The sequence below is a fragment of the Coturnix japonica genome, chromosome 3 (assembly GCF_001577835.2).
Source record: "Coturnix japonica isolate 7356 chromosome 3, Coturnix japonica 2.1, whole genome shotgun sequence".
In the NCBI taxonomy this organism is placed as follows: domain Eukaryota; kingdom Metazoa; phylum Chordata; class Aves; order Galliformes; family Phasianidae; genus Coturnix; species Coturnix japonica.
The window spans coordinates 53,643,734-53,671,650 of NC_029518.1; the positions used below are offsets into that span (position 1 = coordinate 53,643,734).

At 38.6% G+C, this 27,917-nt stretch overlaps 2 protein-coding genes across 2 annotated transcripts in view; both read left to right on the forward strand.

The window, feature by feature from the left end:
* Positions 1–4,216, forward strand: part of SOGA3 (SOGA family member 3) — a 28,853-nt gene extending 24,637 nt beyond the window's left edge. Inside the window, exons 7-9 of the mRNA XM_015858532.2 lie at positions 715–783; positions 1,381–2,547; positions 3,918–4,216. Coding sequence (XP_015714018.2) covers positions 715–783; positions 1,381–2,547; positions 3,918–4,028 — 1,347 coding nt within the window. The 3' untranslated portion in view covers positions 4,029–4,216. The remainder of the gene's footprint in view (positions 1–714; positions 784–1,380; positions 2,548–3,917) is intronic.
* Positions 4,092–27,842, forward strand: KIAA0408 (KIAA0408 ortholog). Its single transcript, XM_032443327.1, has 7 exons — positions 4,092–4,282; positions 11,525–11,631; positions 15,424–15,621; positions 18,323–18,664; positions 19,009–19,088; positions 19,227–20,589; positions 22,476–27,842. Exons 3-7 carry the CDS (start codon positions 15,487–15,489, stop codon positions 22,647–22,649), a joined length of 2,094 nt encoding a protein of 697 aa, XP_032299218.1. The 5' UTR covers positions 4,092–4,282; positions 11,525–11,631; positions 15,424–15,486; the 3' UTR covers positions 22,650–27,842.
* The last annotated feature ends 75 nt before the right edge of the window (positions 27,843–27,917 follow it).

The window sequence follows — 27,917 nt, forward strand, 5'->3', positions numbered from 1 at the left end:
CAATTTCTCTTCACCTTGGCTGTATAGCAGAAGACACATACGCAAATAGCTCACTTCTATGGTGTGGATGGGTTTGTTTGTCTTGTGCTTGTCATAAGCAAATTTGCTTTGCCTTTCACTAGGAATTTGTAGTCCACACAACTTTAAATAGGTCTTGAATATGTTTGGAGAACTGAACAAATCTAGTGACCAGATGTATGCATCTTTCTGCATGCTCTGTCAGCAGTATATGCCTAGGAGATCTGTAGCAGCAGTAAACTGCAAGCTTGAAGCCTGTGAGTGAGATACAGAGAAAGATTTCCTCGTAGATATGTTCAGGTTAGCTGGGAAAAGTCGCTGACACTGCTTTGTGAGGCTTACTTATGGCCACTGGTTTTACTGCTTGCCTCAGTTTTCCAATTTTTTGCATTAGCATTGGAGATATTTCCTTTCTTACCTCTCGTGTGATATGTGTGCTAAGCGTTTGTTATATGTTTTAAAATGTGTTGAATAAAAAAATGTTGTAGTCTGGTTAAACCAATACTTCACTAATGCAGTACTTCTGTTGTGTCATTTTTATTCAGCAGTGTCTCTCTCTCCTCTGTATTTGACATCACAGGAGCTACAAGAGGCTACTGCCTTTGTATTTGCATTTGCCTCACTATGTTTAAACAGAATGACTATATTATGTAGTTCTTCAGTGCCCTGCCTCTCACTTTGTTCTTGTTTCGGCAGTCGTTGAAAAGAAGAGGGAGCAAAGATCTACAAAAATCAGAAAAAAAGTCACAGCAAACGCCAACAGAGGTATGTCGAGACTATAGTAATCTGGATCCTTATGTGGAGGTTTCAGCAACACTCTGGAAATGTGATTTGCAGATTTAAACTTGCTTGTTTGCTCTGATTTTTTTTTTTTTTTTTTTACATGCTGCGAAATGGAGACCTCTTACCCCAAATGTATAATGAGACTACATGATGTCAAGATCATGTAAAAAAAACCAAACCACCAGCTTTCATCTATTCCAAATATTTTAGGCAAAATAAGTAAATGTAGAATCGGTGAAATAAGATTATAAGCCCTCTGTGTACAGAGTTCAAGATTTTTTTAACACTGTAATATCTACTGCAGTGTTGCAAGTTATTTTTACAAGATACCCACAAAAGGCCTTTTCTGAGGGCTGCACAGGGTTTAATGGCAAGTAAAATAGACTTTCTCTTTTCAAATTTAAATATTTATTTCCGCTTGTTTGGTTTACCGATTAATGAAAAAATGGTCACAGGAAAGTCTCTTTGTATCTAAAGCCATGTACCTTTAATTGTTGATCTTGTAACTTAAGACCATCCACTGGAGGTCTCCTGTTCTACATCAGCTTTCTTCTAATTCTTCTATTTTCTTTTTCCAAGGAGGACAACGAAGACTTGAAATGCCAGCTGCAATTTGTCAAAGAAGAAGCAGCTTTGATGAGGAAGAAAATGGCTAAGATCGATAAAGAGAAGGACAGATTTGAACATGAGCTGCAAAAATATAGATCATTTTATGGTGATTTGGACAGCCCTTTGCCAAAAGGCGAAGCAGGTGGTCCACCTACCACAAGGGAAGCTGAACTCAAGCTTCGGTTGAGACTTGTGGAGGAGGAAGCTAACATTCTTGGGAGAAAAATAGTGGAGCTAGAAGTAGAAAATAGAGGATTGAAAGCAGAGCTTGATGACTTAAGAGGAGATGATTTCTCAGGGGCTGCTAATCCACTCCTGGGAGAACAGAGTGAATCCCTGTCAGAATTAAGACAGCATTTGCAGCTAGTAGAAGATGAGACAGAATTGCTGAGGAGAAATGTAGCTGACTTGGAAGAACAAAACAAACGCATAACAGCTGAACTGAACAAATACAAATACAAGTCCGGAGCCCATGAGAGCTCTAGGCACCACGATAATGCCAAGACTGAAGCACTGCAGGAGGAGCTAAAGGCTGCACGAATGCAAATCAATGAGCTGAGTGGAAAAGTCATGCAACTCCAATATGAAAATAGGGTGCTCATGTCCAACATGCAACGCTATGATTTAGCCTCTCATCTTGGGATCCGTGGCAGCCCCAGAGACAGTGATGCAGAAAGTGATGCAGGAAAAAAGGAGAGTGATGATGATTCCCGTCCCCCTCACCGCAAAAGGGAAGGGCCCATCGGTGGGGAAAGTGACTCAGAAGAGGTGAGAAACATCCGGTGCCTGACACCCACAAGATCTTTTTATCCAACACCATCTGGGTGGCAGAAAAGCTTCACTGACAGGCAGCAGATGAAGGACATTCGCTGTGAAGCTGAGCGACTGGGCAAGACAATAGATCGCTTGATTTCTGACACAAGCACCATCATAACAGAGGCAAGAATTTATGTAGCTAATGGGGACCTGTTTGGACTGATGGATGAGGAAGACGATGGCAGCAGAATACGTGAGCATGAGCTTCTTTACAGGATCAATGCACAGATGAAGGCGTTCAGGAAAGAACTCCAGACTTTCATCGACAGACTCGAAGTTCCAAAATCTTCGGATGATCGGAGTGCGGACGAACCTTTGTCAGTGAGTCAGGTAGACTTTTACTTATTATGGCCTACAGGTAAAAAACCTTGGCCAAAAGAATTAAGACTAAAATTTGATGTATGGCACCCTAAAATTCTTAAACTAGAACGTGAAGAAAAATTTCTATTAAATTATTTTAAATCTTTAATTGCCTCTATGCAAATTTGTTCTACCAAGGGGCCTATTTCTGAATGGTGAATAAATGGTCTCTGTGACAGTGAAAGAATTATATTCTAGGTACAGGTATTATTGGAGGTGGAAGACTTGTACTCCTTCTGGCTTTGCAACTGTACTTGCCAGAGCTAATGGCAATCAAGCTGCAGTGATTACCAGTAAAGGCAGTGCAGATAGCATTTTTGGCACATTAATGAATATGGTTGTTTTTTTTGGTGGTTGGTTTCTTGTTAAATGAATACAAATATATATATATATTATTAATTTTAAACAAGAGAAAACATGTGATTTCCAAAATTACAAAGAATAAAACAAACCACAGAGAAAAATAAACCATGAAAAATCTACATGGACTGCATGGAGATGAATACTGGTATTACTGGAGTTGTAACTGGTTGTATCTTTCATTGAAAGGTTATGTGTCACTGCTTATACGCAACAGTGACTAGCATCTTTTCTGCAGTTCTTTTTTATTCTTCTCTTATCCCCTAAGGAAAGAGCCAAAAAACATCCTGCATGTGATGTGCAGAGTTATCCCAGAGAGGTTTTAGGGAGCAAATTCCTTGCTGACTCAAGATCTTCTGCCACGAAAAATGAAAATTACCTCTCATTATCTTATTATGCAGTCTATTAGTTGGCAAACGCTGTTATTGGTCATGGTGTTATCCTGATGTTTTAGTAAGTCTCTTGCTGTGTTAATTTACGTGTGCTGTCCTGGTAGTTTGCAGTTAAATTAGTTGCCAGGTGAAGCTGAAAGCTATTATTTCTTGTCCCTACGCTGACTAATTAGTCTTTTGTTTCCTTGTATCAGAAAGTCACAGACGCAGTGAGTTTAAAGTTAATCAATTACTATACACGTACTGCATGAAATCAAACAGAAAAGATGTTTGGCATGCTCACTTTCTGATCTAGCAATAGTTCTGAGCTTGTTAGAGTTCCCATTAACTCAGAGGCAGAGCACTGCATGGGTTCATACAAATTTAAATCAATCCAATCGGTATTTTCTCTAAACAAATGACGTCAATAGTTAAATTGGCATTACAGCTTAACCATGCAAAACTCCTACTGAAGTAAATGGGAGATAGGCACTTGGTCCCTCTACAAGCATAATTGAATCACTATTTATTTTTTTTTAATGTTGGACTTGGTATTCCATTAATTGACTGTTCTCTCTGTCTTTGTATTTACTTTCCCAGATGTTCCAGCCTATCATTTTACTTATTCTCATTCTTGTATTATTTTCATCCCTTTCATACACAACAATATTTAAACTTGTCTTCCTTTTTACACTGTTTTTTGTACTGTAACCCATTCATCTTTTACTGTTCATTGTAGTGTTATTTTCAGTTTGTTTATTTTGTCCACCCTCCAAGATAAGACGTGCGAGAGACATAATTTCTGTAATAGCCACTGCTGTAAAAACACTGAAGACTACTTGTTTGCCAAAACCAAAACAAACACCCAAAAATGTGAAAAATACAAAAAAAAAAAAAAAGAAAAAAAAAGAAAAAAAAAAGAATCATCCAGTTGAATAGGAAACCTGCTCACCGTAGTGTTCCAGGTAAGCAAACAGAATATTTTTCACTTTCTTTGCTTTTTATCATTTTTGAATGAAAAATTCCTGGGTGGCTGAAACCAAAGTAATATTCATTAATTTGCATCAAGTCGGAAGAAAAACAGAAACATGCAGAGTGGGTATGAGGGGTCTGTTCCTTTCCTCTTCCCACTCCCAGAAAAATAAATTGCATTCTAGCCACCAATGAAAAGTAAAACCATATGCATTCTGCAATTGTATTTCACAGTTTGTGTACATTTTGTGTAGTTTTGATGGTATTTTTCAGCACTGTGTTATGTAGATTAGACGCTATGCAGGGACAAAATAAGAATGACTGATACAGAATACTTGTATGTGGATTGTGTTGAGGAGCTGGGGCCTCTGAGAATTAGATATAAAAGGAAGAAGAGGCCAGCAGAGCAAGCAAGGAGTCTGCTGAGAGATGTAGGCTGGCTGCATTCTCTACGTGCTCTAAGAAAAGTGGCCACACTGCAGTCTGTCTTAAAATATGAGTGGTGATGCTGTTTGCCTTGTCTGATGCCAAAACAATAAGTGAAGTAATAAATAAGTGCCTATAAACAAAGCAGCTGCTTTTCTAGCTGGCAGTAAGGATTCCTTTTCACTATGTTCACTTAACCTGCTCCCATATGAAAAGAGTTCATCTCTGTACCTCTCTCCATCTGATCAGAATCCTGCCGAGAGCAGTAGCCCACTGTATGAAGTAGCAGGGAGAAAATGTTTTGAGAGAAACCACTTATAGGTAAGCAGAGGTTGGGCAACAGAAATATTTTTTTATGAGAATGAAAAAGATAGTGAACTTACAGCATTCAAAACTTTTATTTTTCTCCTTATTTCTCTAGCTCTCCTCCCACTTATTCTCTGCAAGTGTAGTAGCCTTGATCAGTTAAATCATTTAACATTCATTTAATCCGAACAGTTATACCTATCAGGGAACTTGTTTTTCTTGTTTACTTTCTGGTTATTGAGATGCAGGTAAAGAAAACAATAGTCAATATATAAGTAGAGAGAGAATTAGTTAACTTTATCTGGTGACCTAGATAAAGAGGAAGTCAGGCCCAACAAAATTCTGAAGAGGTTTCTTGTGCTCAATTGACTTAAAGATGAGCTACACAAATTAAAAACTGTAATGGTGAGATATGGTCAGTTGTAACTTCCAGTCACTGTGAACTTCTGTGATCTTAAGGATAACTCTGAAATCACTGAGCAAAGGCCCTTTTGCTGCTTTTCTCTTGATCAAATTTTTCATCAATTGAGAATTCATTTATTTTTTTTTTTCTCAAAGGCTTTCAATTTGGACATTAAAATATGATAATTCTAGGCTTCAACTTGACATGTCAAATCTTAGCAAAACACTGGCTTTTAAATTTCTTTTTGTTTTACTGCTGCTGTTGAGGGAAGAGAATATGATTTGGTTTTTTTTTGGTTGTTTTTTTTTCCTTAAATGTTATTGGCTCAGTCCCAAAGAATAAAACAAATCATTCTCAAACCTGATCACAAGTTCTGGGCTTTCAGATTTTAACACACACATTTATCGTTTTCTGAGCTTGTTTGTAATAAAGATAATGAGAAAATGTTTGCTCTACACTGAGTATATCAGTAACAGTACTACTGAAAAATTGTCAAGAAAGCTAAAAGTACAGTATTCATACATCAATTATATTTTGGAAGTAATTTGGACATGATTTGCATCTTTCTTATAAATCAGTTAAAGTACACATGAACCTATTGAGTTGTGAGGTGGGATATACCCTCTGCACAGGACTGGCAATTACAACCTCACTGATTAGTCACAGTGATTTTTCTTGCATATAGTTTATGTGAACCAAACCTTCCTCGTCCTAGTTCGGTCAGGCATCAAGAAAACCAGTCAGAGCTGAGACTTTTAAGGGCATTCAGGGAGCTGTTGCACTGTCTACAATCTGAAATGAAGGGATCCTGAAGCATCCGAAATCATTTTAGCAGATCCCCACAGTTTTTGAATCTGTGATGAGCAAAATGATAATGTTGAGGAACCCTGCAAACCTTGATACAGAAAATTTCAATGCGAAATGAAAGGTATTTTTCATGTCCTGCATTAAGGTTTAAGGGCAGATTGGAGCTGCTTATCTGCTTCACATCAAATATTGCAAAGAAGTGCACAGCCCTCCATTTTTCTCTATTTTAATGTTCGCTGAGAAAGCTAATAAAATCAGCACAGAATCCGTCGATAGCCAGAAGATAACATTTAGCTCAATAAATCTTCTGTGTTGTGCTGAATTGCAGTGGTTCAGTCTCACAAATGTGACGATTCTACTTGTCAAGAAAAGCTGCAGCTTCTCCTCATTTATAGGGGTGATGGACAGCCTGCTTCAGAGGTGAGCAGCTAAATTCAGCTGAACATGTCCACATCCTCTAGCAGGAGTGCGTGGGAGTCAGGCAGAGAAGAGCCAAACTGAGTGCTGCTGATTCATTAACTTATCTGCCGCATAATGTGTAATTCAGAAGAGCAGTAAGAAAAACACGAGATTTTGCTTTTATGTGGCAACAAGCCAGATATGGCACATTACCTGGCCTATCGGTCCAGATCTCAATTATACCAATAGTGGATTCACAAATCCCATTTTTGAAACAAAAAAACTCCTTAAAGGGGGCTGCAACAGCAGAATACAGTGGTTCTGCAGAATAAAGAAATGTTTATTGTAATCCTCATGATAAGAGGAGGCTGGATTAACCAGATATGTGTATTTTTTTGCAAGTGAAGGGAAAGCGCTTTGACAACATATTATAGATTCTTTTTAATCAAAGTAAAATTAATATTTAGAAGTATGCTTTTATAGCAAAAAGCTGATATATTAAGCAAGAACACGTATGTAACTAACTAACCTTTATAAAGTATATTTGCACTCACAGACAGCTGCAGCTTACCTGTACAAGTCAGTTGAAAGCATTTCAGTGATGAAATCCAGTTCCTCTGAAGCACTGCCAGGGACTTGCATAAACCCTATGAAAATGAAAGATGGAATATTGAATGTTGCTAATAGGGCTATTAAAATAAATGTGGAAACGTATTACATTAAGCAGTAAATGTTAAAATCAAACTTAAAAGTGGACACAAAAAAAAAAATGAAGTTGCAAAACATTTTAATGAAGGGAATGTAAAATAAGCAAAATCTGTGAAATGGTTGCAGGATGTTTTTCTGTGGAGTAGAAGCAATACAGATCTGAATTGGGTTGGATACTGGGATTCATGTTCTATTCTTGCAAAAAATGGTTAATTTCAGGCTCAAGATAGCCTTAGTTTCTCCAAAAGGTTAAATTTCTGATTCCTGGGTTCCTAGGGATTTCACTCCATGTCCTTTCATAAAGAAGAGATCTTGCATATATATTGATCCAATTCCAAAACTTTTGTATTTGTATGCGTTGGAAATAAATCAGACAAATTTTTGTCGCATAGAATATAGATGCTTTCTTTTTCCTTTAATGCAACCAGATAAATATTTTCTTTCCTATTTAGAGAAATTTGCGAATACTCTGAGGAAAATACCTCTTTAAATATTTTCTTCACTTTTGCTTTAAAATTCCCTGATATTAGAAAGATCCAGTGATATTTCTTTCAACCAAAAATATCCATGCCTGAAGCTCCAGTCAGAGAGAGGATAAGTGTCTGCTGACATGTCGCCACTGCTTCAGTATCAAAACCAGAAGTGAGCAGGTGCTACAGTGCAGAAATGTGCCCAGCAGTTGGGAAATAAAAAATGGCCAAAACTGTGGCTGTTTAAATATGTGTTATAAAAAGAGATGAACTGCACATGAACTTCGTGTTCATGTTGTTTACAAAAACAAGCAGAGCTTTAGGATATTATATACCCTTCCCCTTAATCACCTCAGAATTTGATAGGCAAGTAGGAGACTTTAAAGGCGTCAGTACCAGGCGCCTAACTCCCATTGGCTTACATTTCTGTCTCTGATATAATGCCGGGGGTAGTGATATTCAAACTCAACTTTTGCCATTACACACGCAGTTGCCTATGGGGAAAATTACAGCGGCTCTATTTAAAGTAAACATCTAAAGTATCTGCCGCCAATTTCCAGTGTACCCTTGGAGAAGTGACATGACATAACACTTTGATGGCTCTATTTCTCCGCTAAGATATGTGTGATTGCAGAAGTGTGTGATGGTTAGAGGGGGCAGAATTTTTATTCCTGTCTGCCCATTTCCTGACCTATATTCACTGGTGAGATATATTTGCCAAAATACTGATGTGTAAAACATTACTTCATAGGGATCTGATATAACGTTTGGGTTGACTACAATGGCAGCGGTGCTGTTCTCTTTTCTTACCTGATTCATGCTGACAGAGCAAAGTGGGTATGCTGTCCCTGAACAGCAAGACCAAAGATGCTCTGAAATAATCTTGAATGCAAACTGCTAATCAGAGCACACTCTGCTGAGTATGCAATCAGGCTATAGTCCATGCTGAAACTCACACTTCTTTAACTTCAGTTTTGCACAATAAAAACAAATTTAGCTGAGGAATTGTTTAAAATGCCCTTGCGCTTGTTCTGTTGAAGTGCTGACTTCTAGCACAAGCAGAGCTGTTACCAGGTATGGACAAAGAACATTTTGCCTACAGAAGCAGTCAGATGTAATTAACCTACAATGGCCTTCCTACTTAATTTGCCTGTGCCAGAGCCCAGAAAGCCACTCTTACTGCATTTTATGGTGTTACTGCAGCTGTCTCTGTTGGATGACTTACTTTCCTCCAAAGTGAAAGCCATTATTACTGCTCTTAGGAGTAATAGGCTCAATTAACCCAGGTTTTAATAGCTTGTTTTGTGTTCTATTAGGTTTGTTGTTTTTCCCTCCAATTTTGCTTTGCCTTTCCCTTATTAAAAGGAGGCCCTTTGACCTATGCACAGCACTGTTCAATTTTACCTACCCAGTCTAGATCTGTCTCTGAAATGTACTTCCAGTGCTGTGGGTAGGTCAAGAATTTTCCTTCCTCTATGCACTGTCCTGCAAAACAGTGTGAATGAAACAGAGCCTGTGGCCATGCAGAACAGTAGTTCTGCCTGGCCTCCATCATGTAAGGAGAATGAAAACTCTTTCCCAGTGTTTTTGCAGTTACCGGAAGGTACATGAAGCATTCTTGTCAGTTAAGGGAATACTTACTACAAGCTACTGTTTTACAAAACCTTGTGTGTTTTTAATTCCTCACACCAATGGAAATGTAGGATTTTACTTAAGAACTCAGGTCTGAGGCTTAGTTCATTATTTCGTAGAATCATAGAATTTCCTTTAATTTCCCTTTGTTGTGCTTCAAAGTCTTCACATAGCACAATGAGGAACATTAAGTTAGTGGTATTAAATACACAAGAATAATAGTCAATGCTGATGGGAAATCAAGGGGGGAAATAAAGACTTTGGCTCACGTCTCCATTTGCATGGTGCAGCTGTGCTGGGGAGGAGAAGATGTGGCACCCAGACTCCAGCTGTGTCTTCAGGCTGCCCCTGGGCACCTGACCCTGCTGCCAGCCGTGCCAGCTGGCCTGCTGGGAAGCAGCCTCCCCAGAGTGTCACGTTTCTGCTCCATGAAGGGGAAATTGCAATTACTGTATGCTTAGAGGCTGAGGTTTTTTTTCTTCAGAGACATTCAGTCATGCACTTTGGCATCTTAGTTCACTTTGAGATTGTCTTTGAAATTTTAACTAGTAGCCCAAGCCCCATTATTTATGTCACATGGGGGCAGAATAAGCACCCAAGCAACATTAATACAGCTAGACTATATCAGGAGAAAAAATGTGTTTTCTCTGAAACCTGCTTTGCTACTTCCTATAAAATGCGCCCAGAGCTACAATCTTTATGCTGAGTATGGATCTCATGTATTGTTCTAAGGAGGAGAGTGCAGACTCAGCAAGGTGTGAAACCTCATTTTGTGTCTTCCACCTCAAAGATCCTCTTGTCATCAGTTGCCTCATGTATTTGAACACAGATATTGACTCACTTCTGCCTCATGTGTTTGAACACAGATACTAGATTAGAGAATTTGTCCAGAATTTTATACTGCCTCAGTCAAGTACTTTGTGGCTCTTCTCCAGTTACACACAGGGATGAACGCTTCCTGAAGTGAGTTCTGTGGCTGTGGTGGGTCTCAAGGAATGCCCACGAGTACAAGCACCTGACAGGGCAACAGGACATGTGCTGCTGTGGCTAGGGTCACCCTCCCCTGCTGTGCCACTGTGGAGCAGTCTAATGACACAGCAAAGCCTCTCTGCTGCACAAGGTGTGGGGTCAGCAGAGATGTAAGGATTTCAGGCTCCTTCTGCCTGTGGATCCACTTCAGGATCTCCTGTGGTTGTTCACTGGCTAGGTCATTATTTTCATGTTTCATACCAGCACTTTCTGTGGGCACTTCCAGTATTCTACATTCAAGCTGAGGTACATTTGGACCTTCCTTGTTAGCCTTAGGAGTGAGTTTCCCTGTGCAAAAGAGATTCTCCATCCGATTTCAAACACTTTGCTTTGCTAAGACACAAAGTATCATAACAAACCAGAGAATATAGTCCAGAATCCTTATAAAGTAGCAGGAATATTTGAGTATATCCCAAAGAAACCATTGTCATAGTTTCCAGAATGCAGGACAGTAGGATTACACAATGCCCAGTAATTCTGCCCATGCTAGTACATAAATGCAGAATAAAAAAGATTTAGGGAGGTATGGTTTGCTTTTAGCTCTTGCAGATAGCAATTAACCAACAAAACTGCTGCTTTAAACACACTCCCCTTACAAAGCAGTTTACGAGGATCAAGTTGCAGAGCTCAGAATGATCATACTACAAAGTATAACCCTGGAAGCTGGGGCTGGGAGGAAGAAAAGAATCTTCCTTCACAACATGGACTCTAATAAAAGCAACCTAAAATTGCCTATTGTCATAGCTGTAATGTTAACACTGGCTGCTTTGGCAAGCTTTAAAGGCTGGACTGCACTATAAAGCCTAAAAATGTCCTGGACTTGGAGTTGTTTACACAAAATATGAGCAGATATAAAGTTACAGAGCGGGGGGTTGGAAGAGATGGCTTTAAAGCCATCCTCCGTGCACTGACGTCACGTGGAAGCCAGCTGCTGGGATGATGCTGAGCGGAACTGTTTTTCAGTTTGCAAAAGTTGTGGAGTTATTCACGGAGTGTTGGAAATGCTGCCCAACTGAAAGGTTGCATGTTGCTTAGCTTTCTTATTTCTTTTAAAGATCAAGATTCGCAGGACTGGATCTCAGCTAGCTATGCATTTCCTTGCTTTCACTGCTGTTTAGAAATGGATTGAAAAACTTCTCAAGGATTTTTTATTCCATGAAAGGTATGGTTATGGCTTGTTTGACATCTTTGAGCAGTTAAAATGTAAAAAACCCTGCAACGTACTAATTACTATATAAATATCTCTTTGCTGTTTCTATTTATATCTACATGTGGTGTTTTATGTATCTTGTGCATATTCTTTATTCTTAGAGAAAGACTTGGCATTAGTTCAGCAGTTTTCTTTTGTTTGTTTTTTGGTTTTGTTATTGTTTTTAACACAGACATGGATAAATCAACTGAGCAGGGACAAGTAACATTTGGAGCACATTTTTTCTTCTCTTTTCACTTTTTTTCTCTTCACCCCCTCTTTCTTTTTTACTGCTCTTTTTCTCTCATTCAAACAGTTTCTTTCTGAAGATAAAGTGCTCCAGTATTAAAATACCTTGCTTTCTTTTTCAAATGAAAAAATGAATTACTTAATGATTTTCTTAGTCATGGAAAACGTAGCAACTTGTTGGAAATGCAGTTCAACTGCCAATTGCCTTTTATGTTTGTTTGTTTCTTTTTGTAAACTCAATGAAAGATGTTTTTGTCTGAATGGTTGTGCACAACCAGTCAAATTAATCTCTGTTGAAAACTAATGTCTCCTCAGATGATGTCAGTGCAGATTATTTTGAGAAGTCAGTAGCAGTTGATTTCAAACTGCTCTGCATAGTTTTTTAGGAAGGGCATAGGTAAGATATAGAGGAATATTAACAGTGATGTCAAATAGTAGATTGAATCTTATTTTTTTCTTGAGAGCAGGTGGAGCTAAAGGCAAAGTTAAGAGAAAATGCAGCTGATGTAGACAAAATTGATTATTTGCTTGAAGCTGATTGCTGTAATGAGCTTCTGACCTTGTCTAGGACGTGCATAATATGCCAATACTGCAAGAGCACAGATCCACATGGCTGATTAAAATGTGGCATTTGACATCTTTTTGTGTTGCATAAGCCATATGCAATACCCATGGGGACATCTTGGTGTACCGTACAGACAGGGTATACTGTCTGAACTACAAATGGGATTGCTACTAGCAAATAAAATAAGTAAGAAAGCAAATAAACAACAAAGACCAAGAAAAAAGTGAGCAGAACCACAGAGACAAGAGATAAACTGTCTGAGGAAATTACTCACTGTACAACAGCAGCATTTTTCTTCTCAGAATTTATATCCAGAGGAAATCAGAGAACAAGAAGCAGCACAAGCTCTTTGTGGACCTCAGCGCTACAAGTAACTACCTGTAACTTCTGTAACTAACCTCTTCACAGCATCCAAGACTTGACTGCAATTTGATTATCTCCAATTCTTTTTATAATTACAACCTCACATGAAACAGATTGGAAATTGTTAAGATGAAAGTAAACACAGCAGTAGTAGCTCCCAGCACAAAGAAATGACCTCAGACCTCTTTGATGCTATATGCATGCTTAAAAGAAGTAAATATGTATTCTTATACATATGTATAAATATGACATATAGTCTTGAGTTTCGCACTGGTAATATTTTGCTGATTGAATCACAGCCATTATTACCAATGGAGCACTATTTCTTAATGTTATAGACAGATTCTGCCAGCCTCTCTAGTTCATGACTTTGCATTGGTTACGTATTTTGTTTGTTTGTTTCTGACATGTGTTTGAAGATTTCAGTGGAGCCATGTAATAGAGAAGTTACTTGTTTAGTTCTCTGAGTTGTATTGAAAAGCTATAAAGGCATAAATGTAGTGCTAAAAAAAATAAATAAATAAGGAATGACTACTAAAAATTACAATCTTTGAACTAAGAAAGTGGGAAAGTATACAGATCTCAAGTGCAGTGGAATTCTTTTGTAAGTTGTTTTTGGTTAACAATGAAATCTGGCTCAAAGTTTTGGCCTGGAAAGGTGCAGTCTGCAGCCTGGCCATCTTCCCTAGGAAGCTCTGAGTGAACTAAGGCTTGAGTTCTTTTAAAGTGAGAATGCTGTGTTGTCTTTGAGCAGTTCTTAATTTTTGAGGAATTTAAGATGTTTGTAAAGCTGCCCCATGCATTTTTAGGCAGGTAGAAGAAGGGCAGATGATCATTTCAAGGTGCCTAGACAGGTGTAAATAAGATATCAGAAGAGTAAGCTCCAAAAACAAGTTACATGATGACAGTTTGAAACAGGTTAACAGCGATGTTTGGTGACTGCTTCCTCACCCCCAAGGTGTTTGGGATCAGTGGTTTTACAGTCAGCGGGCTAGGACTGGCCCAAAGATGGCTGCCAGGTGAGATACTGCAGCAAGACATCCCGCTGCACCAAGACCTGAGTACCCTCTATGCTCAGCTGAGCTCTGCTCACTTGTTCATGAAAGATGACTCTAGGATTGGCATCAATTTATCAGTCAGCTGAAATAATGCAGACACTGGTAAGTGCTGATTACATAGTAGCCACAGCTGAATCAACAAGTCTCACCCAATAAAATATAGGATGAGGAAGAGCTTTGCATGAAGCTTAAGTGTGAATGTGTACTACATCAAATAAGATGTGGGTGGTAAAAGGGGCAGTTCCTGTGAGCTGACAATCACTATCAGTAAGGGAAATTAACAAATTCCAGGAAGGGAAACCAGAACCCTTGTTCACTTTCTGGTAGTTTGTTTGCCTGCCCATACGCTTGGCTTCTGGAAGAAGGCCAAAGCAATGCAGAGGCATTTTGAGACTAGAACTAGATGCCAGGTTCAACTAAGTAACACAGCGGCATGCTTTGAGAGCCAAAGTTAATGATTTGAGCATCAATGGGTATGTATCAGCTGTTACACTGCAGAAGCTGCTATAACTGAATGAATGTAGTTTTGGCCTTACTGGCATGGTGAATGTGCTGGTGGCACTGGAACTTCTGTTGTGAGCCTAACAAAGCAGGCCCATCAAATCTGTAACTGTTTTGTTCCAAAGTCAAATAAGCAGATCCAAAGTACTTAAAACATTTAGTAGTTATATAAATAATTTTTCATCAACACATAATAAGAAACTAAAGACTTCTGAAAAGGGTTGAAAAACTGAAGCACAAATGAGTTAAATGTTCCGAGTAAGGTTTTGAAATAAGTTTAAGATAGTTTTCTGAGATTACTGTTTCCAGTTTTCCCTGTGCTGGTCCTGGATCTGGTATTTACAGATGTGTGTTTCTGAATCCAAGAGGCATGTAGTCAAAATGATGCTTTCTACTGCTTGTATGTGCTTGTTACCTGTTTCTAGCTTTTCTCTCCGTTATTTTTTTTCATGTATTCTAAAGCATCCATATAACCATGAGAAATTTCTTCTCATGTATCAAGTTTATGGTCTGCAATTGCCAAAAGATTGTCAGTCTTTCTCATGCTAAATGCATGTGTGAAAGGAGTGCATCAGCAAACATGATACTTTTGCACTTGCGGTTGTCTTTCGAACAAAAGTAAATATAGCTTTCACCCTCAAGGGCAGACCTGACAGGATCCCAAGGTCCTGACATGCCGTTCAGTATCGTACAGTCAGATTTTAAGGAAAACACGTTTACAGTGAGGTGTAACAGTGAATATGTGAAGTGGCCATGATGCAAAGTTTGATGTGGAAGACACTGGTGAATTCTGTGATGCTTGTTGTGTATCTGTCCTCCCATTTCCAGATTGGATCTGCCTGCTTCGGAAGTTTTGTCCTACAACACTTAGTTCTTCCGTATTCCTGTCACACTGCAGATATATGTTGGGCAGTCTTGTGCTGCTGTTTCCCACAAACAGATTTTAATTATTTTAGGGTTTTGTTTGCTTGTTTGTTTTTTTCCTGGAAGCTAGAATGAAAGACAAGTCTAATTCTGATAATCTTTCAGGAAACATTCAGAGAAGAAAGAAAAAGGCAGAGCTGTCTTGTTGCTGTTAAACAGACTACAACCATGGACCTACGTAAACAACTGGAGAACACTGAGAGGAACTGGAACAAAGAGAAGATGGAACTGCTGGAAAAATTTGACAATGAGAGGAAAGAATGGGAATGTCAATGGAAAGTTATGCAGAAGAAAATTGAAGAGGTACTTCAAAACTCTGAACACTTAGATATTTTCAGTGACTGGAGATCACTTTAATTTGTTTTTCTCTGAGTTATACCTTATTTCCTGTCACTGGGATTTTGTAAAAGTCGATGGTGGGATGCAGAGCCTGGGATTAATCAGTATTCGCAATTACTCACTTAATACTCAGAAATATGAAGCAGGAGGTTAATCATAACTCTGTGTCAAGTTTGCTGTATTGTTGGCTGTATATACTTGTGCCAGTTCTTCTGGCATTGAGCCATGGTGCTCATTTTATACATGCTTTTTGCAAGTACAGACATGCTAAGCTGATCTGAATGTATGAGGCACAGGAAAATGCATATTTAGTGACAAAAAAATCTAGGTATTAATTCTCAGGCACAACAAACAAACAAACAAAAAAGGCATTATTTGGCACAAGTCTGACAGGATAAATGGTAATGTTCATAAGAATGTAATACATCAATCTCTGTATAATGCAGAATTGTTCCATCAAGAACCTGCTCCATTTATGGACATCATTTAGTAGAGAAAATGGGTACAATAAATAGCACGAAAGCACTCACACCACTTGTGTTTACACATATTAACAAACATTCACTTTCTGCCATTTCTAAGGCATCTCCTTCCAGAAATAATTGAGGTAATTATTTATCCACAAATTGTCACTTGAGTAGAACACTCTGGCATCCTGAAACACATAAACTGAATCTGCGTTGGCAGTACATAGGGACAAGTTTTTTCATCACAGAGTTTTCCACATTTTTCATGCTAATATACACATGGAGTAGTTTTGCTTGCTCTCTGCCAACACCTCCCTGTGGCTGAGCAACACAGGAATGTGTGGCAGAGACTGCTCACATGGAAGTATGAGATGGAAAAAGAACTGCAGCCATAGTGTCCTCAGCATGCAGTGTTACTTCATGTCAGCTCTCCTATATTTTCCCCGAAGTTTTTACAAAGTTTGGTGTGACAATCCTCACTATATTCTGTCTTCTGGGTTAGGGCACTTACATGCTATCTTACCTAATTTCACAATCAAAGTAAAGGTGCTCATAAGTTTTTAATGTGACCTGTGTGTGCAGTTGAATGTAAGATTGTTAGGTTTACAAGCTATTTTGGAATGACAGTAATGTGTTGTGAAAAGGTGTTCAAATTATGAGTAGTCGTGACAATGGACATGAAGACCATGTTTGTTCAAAGTTTTTGTGTTAGCATATGGATTAGGAAAATGTGACAAACAGGAAAAGAGATGAAGAATGGACCTGAGGGGAAATACAGGACCAGACAAAACTAGAGATGGTGCCCAAAGGTTACTGATGTTCTGAGGTCCTTTTCAAGCTATGTTTGTAACTGCCCTTGATTTCTGTTTCCTGGCAGTTCTTCACTAAAAGCCACGTCTGGAGAAAAAGGGAGATCTCTTTTTTAAATGCTGTTATCTGCAGAGGGTTTTCCTAAGCAAGACTTGTGCTGCGTTATCAGCTTGTAATTTTGTTTGGTAATTTTCTTTAGCCCAACAAATACAAACTTCATTCAAGGATTTCTCCAGAAAGACCTATGATGGTTTAAGAGATGATAGTGCTGACTTAATATCCTTCCCTCTTACTGCTGTGCTGAATCCAAATGAGGCCCTCATTTACTGGATATTACAAAGTTTAGTCTTCTGGTCTCTTGAAAGTTGGGCTTTGAGAGTGAATTTTAAAAGCCTCAGGGGAAGTCAAGTGTCGAGTCTCTGAATATGAGAGTACTTCTGATTCACAGCACTACTCATGAAATGGCCCCGTGTTGTTCACATTGTCATTCTTTTTCACTGTCCTTCCAAAAGGATGGTGCACAAGGAGAGAGCAGGCAGATGGCTATTTGGAGGTGCTTACTCTGTTCTTTCTTTACAAGAGAAAGTTAAGAATGAATGTTTATAAGGAGCCATGGGATTCTTGGCGCTAGAAGTGATAGCATTCGAGATTTTTATGATGCTGCTATTTTTTCAACTTTATCAGCGTTCTCTGGTTTGCATATGCTGGATAAGAGGTATTAACACCTTTTTATTTACTAGTAAAGCCACTGGTTCTCAGCAGATAGAAAGAAAATAGGATGGCAACAGCACATTGCCAAATAGTACCATTCTGGAGTACTAATTAAGTCACTACGCTGAAGTCGTAGAGAAGAATTCCATTCTTTTGGGAACCAAAAAAGTCTGCTTTAGTGCAGGTGGCACTGCATGCAATGAGAATTCACTTCTCCTCCTTAATGTAATATACTTTACCAGGCTGTGATGTAGAGCCCTGTCTCCTCTTCACATCTGCTCACATTCCCCATGCAGCAGGTCAGAGCTGGATTCTGTGATTCACACCATAATGCACTTATATTACTTGGAAGGCAATCTTACAGCTTCTGGCTGGACATTGGCCTCATGAGATCTCTCGGAATCCCATCCTATGTGTGCCAGCCATTTATTAAATCCATGGCAAAGGGTTTTGAATGGTAACCTCCCATTCCACATCCTGTGACAATAACATCCTGTGGACTATCATGCTGTGTGACTCAACAGTTTTCCATGAACGAATGTATCTATTTTTTCTACTTACTGCTACCAAGTGAAGCATCATTCAATATATAAGATGCAGTTGTTGTCTTTATTTTTTCCAAAAGTTCATCAGAGTACTGTGATTTAATAGAAGGTTCTATTGGTTGTTTTTCTTAGCTTTACCAGGAGGTAAAACTTCGAAGGGAGAACAATATGAATGTCCATGACAATAGGGCTATTCAGAGCAAGATGCTGCAGCTGTCCATGCATTCTCCTGCTTCAGAAAAGTGTGAAACAGTGGAGCTGAACTATCAACACAATGTAGTAAATGATGGGATGGAAAGGGGGATTTTGCTGAGTAAAACAGAACCTGAATGCAAAGAAATCAAAACCAAGAGAAAAAACGATACTCTGTTAATGGACAATCTGGCCTTTGAGAACCACGAGGAACTTGAAGACAGCCTCAGCATCAAAACTTCCAAGAAAAATGCCAAGAGTTATATTGGTGATCTCAATGTAGTAAGTAAAGTATTAGCATGTTTCATTTAAAAGGGTGAAAAAAATACCCTAGCTTTGGCCTCCTAGAGTTAACCTGATTTTATTCTCCCAGCAAGGTGCTGTCTCTACTTCCTTCCCAGTTTGCAGTTGATGTGTGTCTTCTCACTGTTTAAATGTGTTTATGCACTGTTTTAATGTGTGTTATGCATGCACCTTACCTCAGTTCATAACCACTCTTATATCTTTCCCTATACTGCTTTCTTCTGCTGTGACTATTAAATGCAAATCACCACAATTTTCAAAATAATTCTGGAGGTGCTATTTAAAAGGCTTATTTTAAAAAAACTATTCTTATATTTTCAAAGGCTCTTAAAGAACTTGCCAGAGTTAGTGAAGAATTATGCAGCTATCAAGAGGAAATTCGGAAGAAGTCCAACCACAGAAGGTAAAGGCATATTTGGATTTTTTATCTTAGAGGAAGAAACCAGGTTAAAGTCTGTGTTCCTGTTTACTTTGAAGGGAGGTTTGCCTCCTTTTTTGCCCTTTTTGCTCACCGCTGAAATCTCTTTCTCTTTGTGTCCAGAATGAAATCAGTTCCTTTCTTGGGGAAGTTTGAAGAAACCCAAAACACAGTTATTCTGCCTGAGATGAACAATCTGTCCAACAATGAATCGCAGTCTTCAGTTGCACTTGAAAAAGAAGAGCATAATAATAGGAAGAATCTGATGAGCTCCACCAAGGTTTTGAAGGATATGTCTTACAGTAGTCTTACTGGCAACGGAGGAGAAGTTTTCAGACCTTGTCAACAGAAAGAAGCTCCACCAGTTCCTCCACGAAGTACTTCTCGGCACTTAACAAGCTCGCTTTCCACAGTTGTGCAGCTTCCTGAAGCACCAATGAGAGATCCAGGCATCAAAAGCAATTGCAAGTTTCAGGACTCTAGGAGTGGAAGGAAACTGACAAATCCTTCATCTGTAAAACAAAATGAAACTAAAATGGCCTGTGCAAATGAGAAGCAGACTGGGAAAGGTCCTGTAATAGTAACTGCTGCAATACCTGTAACCAAAAATGAGTGCGTTGCACCAAGTTTCTGCCACAACACATGGGCATATGATGTTGGAAAAGACAGTAAAAATGAGCCTTCCCCACTGTCAGCCCAGAAGAGTTGTTCAGATGGAAATATGGCCCATAGTAACAGAATGCACCAGAAACAAAGTTCCAAGTCTCACTTCAGTCCTTATTACTGCAATGACTTTTATGCCGCTGCTGCCCTGCACATTGATCTTTTGGGAGACTCCAGTTGTGCTTTGGGAAAGGCTCAGAGAAATGAAACTTTAGCAGCGAAGATTGATGAGTTTAACCGGACTGTATTTCACACAGATAAACGTAACACTACTTTGCAAGAAAACCAGGTGACTCGGACAGCATTAGAAGATCACAAACCCTGCAGCCCACCGTGTGACTCTGCTATTAGCAGGACAGAAACTGTAGATTCATCTTGTGTTTCAAATCCCAAACTTTCTGCAGCAAAAGAACAAGAAACTAGCAACCCTAGCAAAGTTGTCAGAACAGGAGGGCAACAAAAGCAAATAAATGGACTTCCAAATACCAGTGGTTACAGGCACATGCTTCATGAGCATGACTGGAGACCGAGTAATCTATCCGGTCGCCCGCGTTCGGCTGACTCAAGATCAAACTATGGTGTTGTTGAAAAGCTTTTGAAAAACTATGAAAAATCTGCAGTGATTTCTCCATGTAATGCAAAATACTGCAAAGATAAGTGGACACGGGCAAACTCTGAATCCACTGATGGAGGTTGTGAGACACGGAATCAGTATTTAGAAATGCTTCCGTCTGAGCAAGGAAAGCAAGAATTTCTGAGGAATTCAGGCAGGCATATTGGGCAGCAACTGAAGCAAGGAAGGGAGAGACAGAAGTTACCAGAGGTAAGGTTCAGAAGAATGGCAAGAACAAAATAATTCAGTTTTATACTTGGCTTCAGATTTTAAAGTGAGGCAGACAATCATGATAATATAAAAAAAAAAAAACATAAAAATTGATAACTTAGGCCAGGATCTAGGTGAATTAGAATGATTTCCTTTAAAGATAACAGAGTTGTGAGAGGGCAGAAATCTGTAAGTAGGCATGACTAGCAAAGTTATGTGCCAGAGTGTAGCCTTTGCTCCTGCTACATAAAACTAGATGTTAACGGTAGTTTGGGGTTTGAACTAGTGAAAATTACAATCAGATATTCCCTCCCTTATTCCTTTAGCTGGATACTTGTTTCATAAGCCTTCTCAAATGACTTAAGACCACTCTGCCGTATCAAAATCCTCAAGGGCTGAGGCAGCATTCTTCAGAGTCCTGGTTGCTTCTTGGTTCAGGATTTCCTTGGTACTACCCATGAAAATGGGTTCTGTATTTTTCTTAGAGCTTCCAGGAATGACGTGACATCCATTTACTCACATCTCCAGGCTTGTCCTATCAGTTCAAGCATAGGCTCACAAGCGTAGAAGAGTATGGCATAACTAATTAATTTATATTTGGCTGAACTGTATTTGCAAAAGTTTAGAAGTACTGCCTCTGCCAACATTCTTTCTTAATGAAAATAGAAACAGATGTTTGTTTGTTTTTTAAGTATACTGTAAGCTACAGATTTTGTAAAAGGCCTCAGAGAAGGAAAAATCTGTTTTCCTGAAGAGCTCCTTGCCCTAAGGACACAAATGAGTGTGTCCTTCACTGTCTCAGAAATGAGAAGGCAAGTGTTTAGAGCTGAGGAACTTAGATGGATTCAGATTGTCATCTGGTGTGCCTTACACTGTCACACATTCACAGACTTCAGTGGAGGTATGTGGATTTAAACAGCTGAGAATCTGAGCATGTAGATTTTCTTCTGCATGATTTTATGTCAGCCTTGCAGTGATGCAACCTCTTGCTTAGCAGAAACATCTTCGTTACAGCACAGAGGAAAACACATGAAGCCTTTGATTTCTTTCTCATCCAGTGTAAGTTTGATAAGAAAATGGAATTTCATCAATAAATATGTAAGGAGGAAATAATGAGGAGAGAATGACTGAATTTGCATTGATGCAAGCCCAGAATAACTTTACTAAGACAGCTGGATTATTTTCTCCATAGATTCACATTCTGTGTTGTTATTTATGTTGTATAAATTAAGTGCAGAATACTGCCTGGTTAGGGGGTTTCATTCAGCAGCTTTCATGTCACAAAGATGTGAAAAACTACACCTGGCATGAAACATGGAGGTTTATCTTCATTATTTCAGATTTATAGTACTGTAGCTAAGATCAAGGTCTGTTGTTTTTCCTGTACATATAAGGCTCAGCATGCAGGCACGGCACCGCATTAATAAATAATCATTCTGAATTATTTACCAACTGTAAACAGCTTTGTGCTGTGCTAACAGAAAGAGAGCTCTTAGCAAAATGTGTCTTCTGAAATGGAAGCTATCAAAAATTACCTAGAAAGTACATAGATCATACTCTAAGGTGCTGAGAGCTCATTCACAAGACTTCCAAAAATGAAGGGAAATGAAAAATGAGTGTTCAGTTTTAACTTGCATTAACATTTTGTCCCTTTCCTTGTGTCTGACACTTGTCTCTGCATATTTTAAACTGCAACTGAAGTGAGAATCCCTATACATAGAAATGCCTGTTCTTTTGCATTCTGCACATTACTTTGTTCCTTTTAATAGCATCAGACCACCTGCTCTGTGGCCACCCTGAATGTCTTCCTAGATTCCCAGTGCATTCTCTGAAGGACTTTTCTCCTGTAACTCATTAAATCAAGGATGATTGCTTTTGTGTTCTAGATATCTGTGCCAGCTAAATGTTCAAATGGGAAGGGTTTCTCACGGCCAGCCCGACCAGCAAATAGACGCCTGCCTTCCAGATGGGCATCCAGATCACCATCAGCACCTCCAGCTGTGAGAAGGACAGCATACAACTGCTCTGTTTCCTTTCGGTCAGAGACCTCAGTAGTTTGAACCCAGAAACGGGTCGGATGGTGTTGTGAAAGCTCTGCACCTCATTTTAACTCTGTTCAGTATGTGTGGTAGCAACCAGATCTACACCGTCCTATCTTGTTCAAGAACGACTCCATCACATGCTGGACGAAATGGTTTGAATCTTAGGTCATCATCATGGTCTTCAGTGTTTTTATTGAGAGGAAACAATGATACCCCTGGTTTTCTCCTTTTCTTTCTTTCTTTTGTTTTTTGGTACTAGCTCACAGAGAATTTATTTTGAGTGGCATCTGTCTTAATTTGCCAATCAATTTTGAGTTGAAACAATGTATAGTGCTGTATATTCTGACTCTTCTGCAAACAGCAGAACATAAAGCTGTATGCATGATCATGTGTTTGTAGGTGCATGTGTTGGACTAGGAAGTATACAGGTCTGTATTTAGAAGAGACAAACTGTGCTAGCGTTGACATTGAAATTACAACAATATGCCAACATATATATATATATTTACTTTGTGTTTATTTTAAAAATTTTGAAATATACAGTCCTGATGACATTTATATTTTGTATATCTTTTACATAGGTTCACAGGTGTAGTATTTAATGTACAAAATCTAAATATGCATTTTTGTGACTCTAATTGCAGCGATTATGCCTTGCACAATATGTATCTGAAGCAGACTAGCTCGACTGATTTGTCAGTCATGCTTCATGGCATCCTTGTTCAGTTTCCTAATCCTTATAATACTAGGTCAAAATACCTAAACATATTTTTTCTGAATTAAAATATTATATGATTTGTAGTACATTAGCCTTTTTCAACACCAGAAACATTCCTGAAATGTTCTGATCTCTTTAAAAGTCTTTAAGCGTGCCATTATATATATAGCATACTGTAAACAGTTCAGCACTTCCAACCAGTGTAACATACAATTTATGAAGGGAAAAAAAGGGTTGAATGTGCTCAATTCTGTAAAACTTATTTTTCCTTCTAGCATTATATTTTGAGGTTTGGCAAAGTCAGAGAACAATGGACTTGTTTACTTTCACTCAAGGCAGGAGAACAAGGACTGTTGATCCCAGTGCTACAGACGCATGCCTTTTTTACTCTCCTCCTAGACTAGAGTGCCTGAGCCGCTTGCTAGCAGCATGCTGCTCCTTGACTGACTTCTGACAGTCAGTAATGAAGTTTACTTGCATTCTAGCAACACCTGCATCTAGTATGGAAGTACTGTATAGAGATCTCATCACAGTAGTGCCAGAAATCCTCGACAAGTGGTATCGGAAGTGTTATTGCCATCGCCTGACTCAGTATTTTGGGCCATCACAATGATGTATACAGAGCCTGGCTTGTTCCTCCCCACAGTGTGAAAGAAGTACGGATACTGACCAGACTCTTGCTGAAAAGATGAAGTCCTACATCCTGGAATTTTCTGCACCCTCTCCTAGGCTGTTGCTGGATGCGCAGGGTAGTAATGATGATAAATGGTACCTTTAAACAGCATGTCTAGGTTAAAAGGAGTAAAGAGGCCCTTCTTCAACATTAGCCTAATCTTGTCTTGCAAGTTTTTTTCTTCTTCTGGAGAAACAGTGTGTTCAAAGGAGTTTCAAAAATCATCCCAAGCTCCATTAACATGTGCGTCTTCATATGTGAATGTAAAAAGGAATTCAGAGAGAGTGTAGGCTTTTGTCCTAGTGAATTGTATGTTTGGCAATATATGGAAAATTAGTTGTGCTTAATTTGTTAGTGATATGTTGTCTTATCCCAGTCATGCTGAGAACCCTCACCTTTTTTCTTCTTTTTAGGGCCTATTCTTCTTTACGCAACTACTTTTTTGCAGAGTAAAAACGCAGCCAGCCATATGTTCCGAGCAATGTACCCACTATTGTAGGATCAATAACTCTTCAGGCATGCCAGTGTTGGATTGAGCAGGCAGTAGTGTCATACATCCAAAATTACATGAAGAATCATGGCTGCCTGCATGGCAAAAACATGCTCAGACTAATTTGGCCCGTCTTAACTTTCTGGCACTTTATGTGTGTTAGTATATATATATGAAGACTTCAAACAGATCAACAATTAATGAAAAACAGTTCAGATTTTATTACAAAGTTATTACTAGAAAAGACAGAAGACATTGAAGAAAATTCATACAATTTGGACAGAGATAAAAAAAAACAATGTTTGAGTGAAAAATGAAGAGTAATATCAATTTGTCTCTTTGCCCTAATTTAGAAATTTCACTCCATTAAAGTCCTTAGAACTAGAAAGATTACAGATGATTTACAGTGAATTTGAAACATTATTTAAGATTCTTCTAACTATGAAAACTAGCATACCAAAATACCTTAAATTGACCATTTAAATGCCTAAGTAGTCAGGCAACTTTAAATGTGTGTAGCTGACAAAATGGTGATATGAGAGAATGGTAAAATTATGGTCCTTAATTTCAGTCAATACTGACTGCAGTCAAGCTTATTTCAATTACCTTCATGGTAATGTTATGCATCTTTGTTTTGAAAAATGGTGGTACAGTTTTGTTTCAAGAACATAACAGTACAGAACAGTTTCCCTCAGTTAGTCAATGGATGTGTTTCTTTTGCACACTTAACTTTCTTTGATCGCTTTTAACATAATCACATTGTTGAATAACAGAGAAAGGATCAAATACCTACAACATTCCCTTATGTATGTAAGTTTAATGAACGGAAGATTTTTGAAATAAACTAATAGGTCAAGGACAACTTCATTTTGTCAACTTTTTCTGTGTCCACCTAATTACAGACATAGGTTCTGATGCCTGAAAGTATCAAAACTGGTGGTTTTTGTCTGTAGGTGGTTTGCTGGATATACTGATTTTAGAAACTTGCCACTGTGGCTGTTTAAATATTCTCTTCAGCCATACCCATGACAGGGCCTACGTACTGTGGCAAGTTTTTATTTTGCTCCCAGAGCAGTGATTACTAAACCATAGCACTGTCTTTATTGCATGTGTTTGCTGTAGGAAGAAGGTCCCCCATATGATCTCTTAGAAACTCTCAGGCAAGGGAGGATCTATGTCTTCACACAGGCACACTCAAAAAAGAACTATTGATGTAAGCATTGACCTTCCTTTAATACTGGTGTCACCTATGGAAGCTGATAGTTTTCCAAGTTATTTTTTAAAATAATATTTTGTTATTTTTCCATATGCCATTTGTATGCCATCTACCTGGGTAAGTGGCGGAGTCACTGGCCCTGGAGGTGTTCAAGAGATATGTGAATGTGGCACTGAAATACATGGTTAGTGGGCATGGTGGTGATTGGCTGATGATTGGACTAGATGACCTTTTCTAACTTTAATAACACTTATGATTTTATGGTAAAGTCTTAATGCAGATAGAGGTTGTTCTTACCTGTGCTCTGAACGAGTATAGACTCTTGCTACAGCATGGTTGTGGATGTTAATGCTGAATGCAGCAAGAAATTTTCAAAGTGTAAAAACCTTAAATGGAGTAATAGAAAGGATGGTTGAATCAACAACCTCACACACAAAAAGTCAGCTGCCCACTGACATATTTACAAGCTGTCAGAGCTAGGGGATATCACTAGGAATTAGCTGGCTGGTGCTTAGCTGATGGAAGGGATTGTTCTCCACTATACTTGGAGATGGAGCCATTATCTTTCTTTAAACTCTTAGGGAGGAACATGGAGGGGCAGAGACACTGACTTAGTTGGACCATGCCTACAAATACAGAACAGCAGTATTTTGAGCACCCCCAGTGCTCACAAACTGGGTTGGCTCATGGCTTCTGATAGAGACAGAAAGAGTAGAGGGAAAAAAAAATGTGCTTTTAAGTTTCTGTACATCATTCCTAAATGTTTCATCTTTACAGTGTTAGTGATAGACTTTTATGTACCTTAAGATGTTGCTGAGGGATGAATTTTGCATGTTCTCCATCAACAATACAATTATCTTTGACTATAATACATACGGTAAAGGAGTTAGCTGTTAGATATCAAGAAGAACTGGCAATCAGTGTAATGTGATTTTCCAGAGCATTCAGAGCACCAGTTTATTTCTGCAGTTGTGGGATTGTTTTTTTTTTAAGCATTTGTTTCTGTAAGTAGGGATTTTGTATCCAATGGCTCAACTGCAGCTCAGCAGGCAGGCCATTTCCCTTGGAGTTTTGTTATTTCTGGACCAAGCCTAAATTTCCTAGCATGCAAGAACTTACTCAATTCTCACACTGTTGCTATGCAAAGAATTCCTTTAGCTTTCAGATATATAATATACAGCTCTTGCTGTTACACTGCTGATATTCTCTATTGAACAAATCTGTTGTAGTCTCTTTGATTGTTTAAATGCTCTTTAAACTGTAGGGCAGAATGCATTTGCTCTCAGTGCACTAAGTCAGTGCCCCTTTGGCCTTTCCATTCCTCCTTGATCCCAGTGAATGTATATTTTAAGGTTATTTAGTGACATTACTGTTTATGTATATGCCATACCATAAGACTTTCTACTTGTACTGACATCAAAATATTTTGGGACAGCCTATTCTTAAAAATACTGGTATTATTATTGCCATTCAGAAACATATTACATCTTAATCTATTGTTTTGTATCACTGAGAATACATTTTTTTCATCAGCTGTTAATGGTATATTATATAAAACTTGTTGCTCTCGCTTTTTGAAATGAGGTTTGATGTGCTTTGCCCCTAACCCTAATCCACACTCTTTTTCTGTTTTGCATAGTACTTGTGTCAGCAAAGGTGTATTCCTGATGTATGTGGTTCATCCTGTTATTGTGTGGCTGTGGAAGCTCATAACTAAGGGTGCTTTGCTAGCTGTGTTACTCTATAAAGTCAGCTGTATCAAATTTTCCCTGGGGTAGGAGAGCTTGAACCCTCAATGAGGAGAAAGTGAAGTGTGCAAATAAAAGTCAGAAGGAAAACAGATCAACTGAATAGGAGAGTGTAACACTTGTTAATGCTGTGGCTAGTTCTTTGCCTCTAATGGAAGATCCATATGTTCTGCCTATTTCATATCTCCTGAAACCTCCGCTGATGTGTTCTCTTTTCTCAATCAGCACCTTTGTATGTACCCTCCTCCCATTCTGTGAACTCATAGTAGCAACAATACTGAATACATACTGAAATGTATGTTAAATTGACACCAATCATTTCTCTTTCCATATTTGATGGTATGGTAATTATAGAAGTATTTTAAAGTTTTGTTTGTTAATCCTTTCATTGGCAGCAGTTTGTTTTACCAGCAGGTACATGACATTGCTCATAGCACAAAC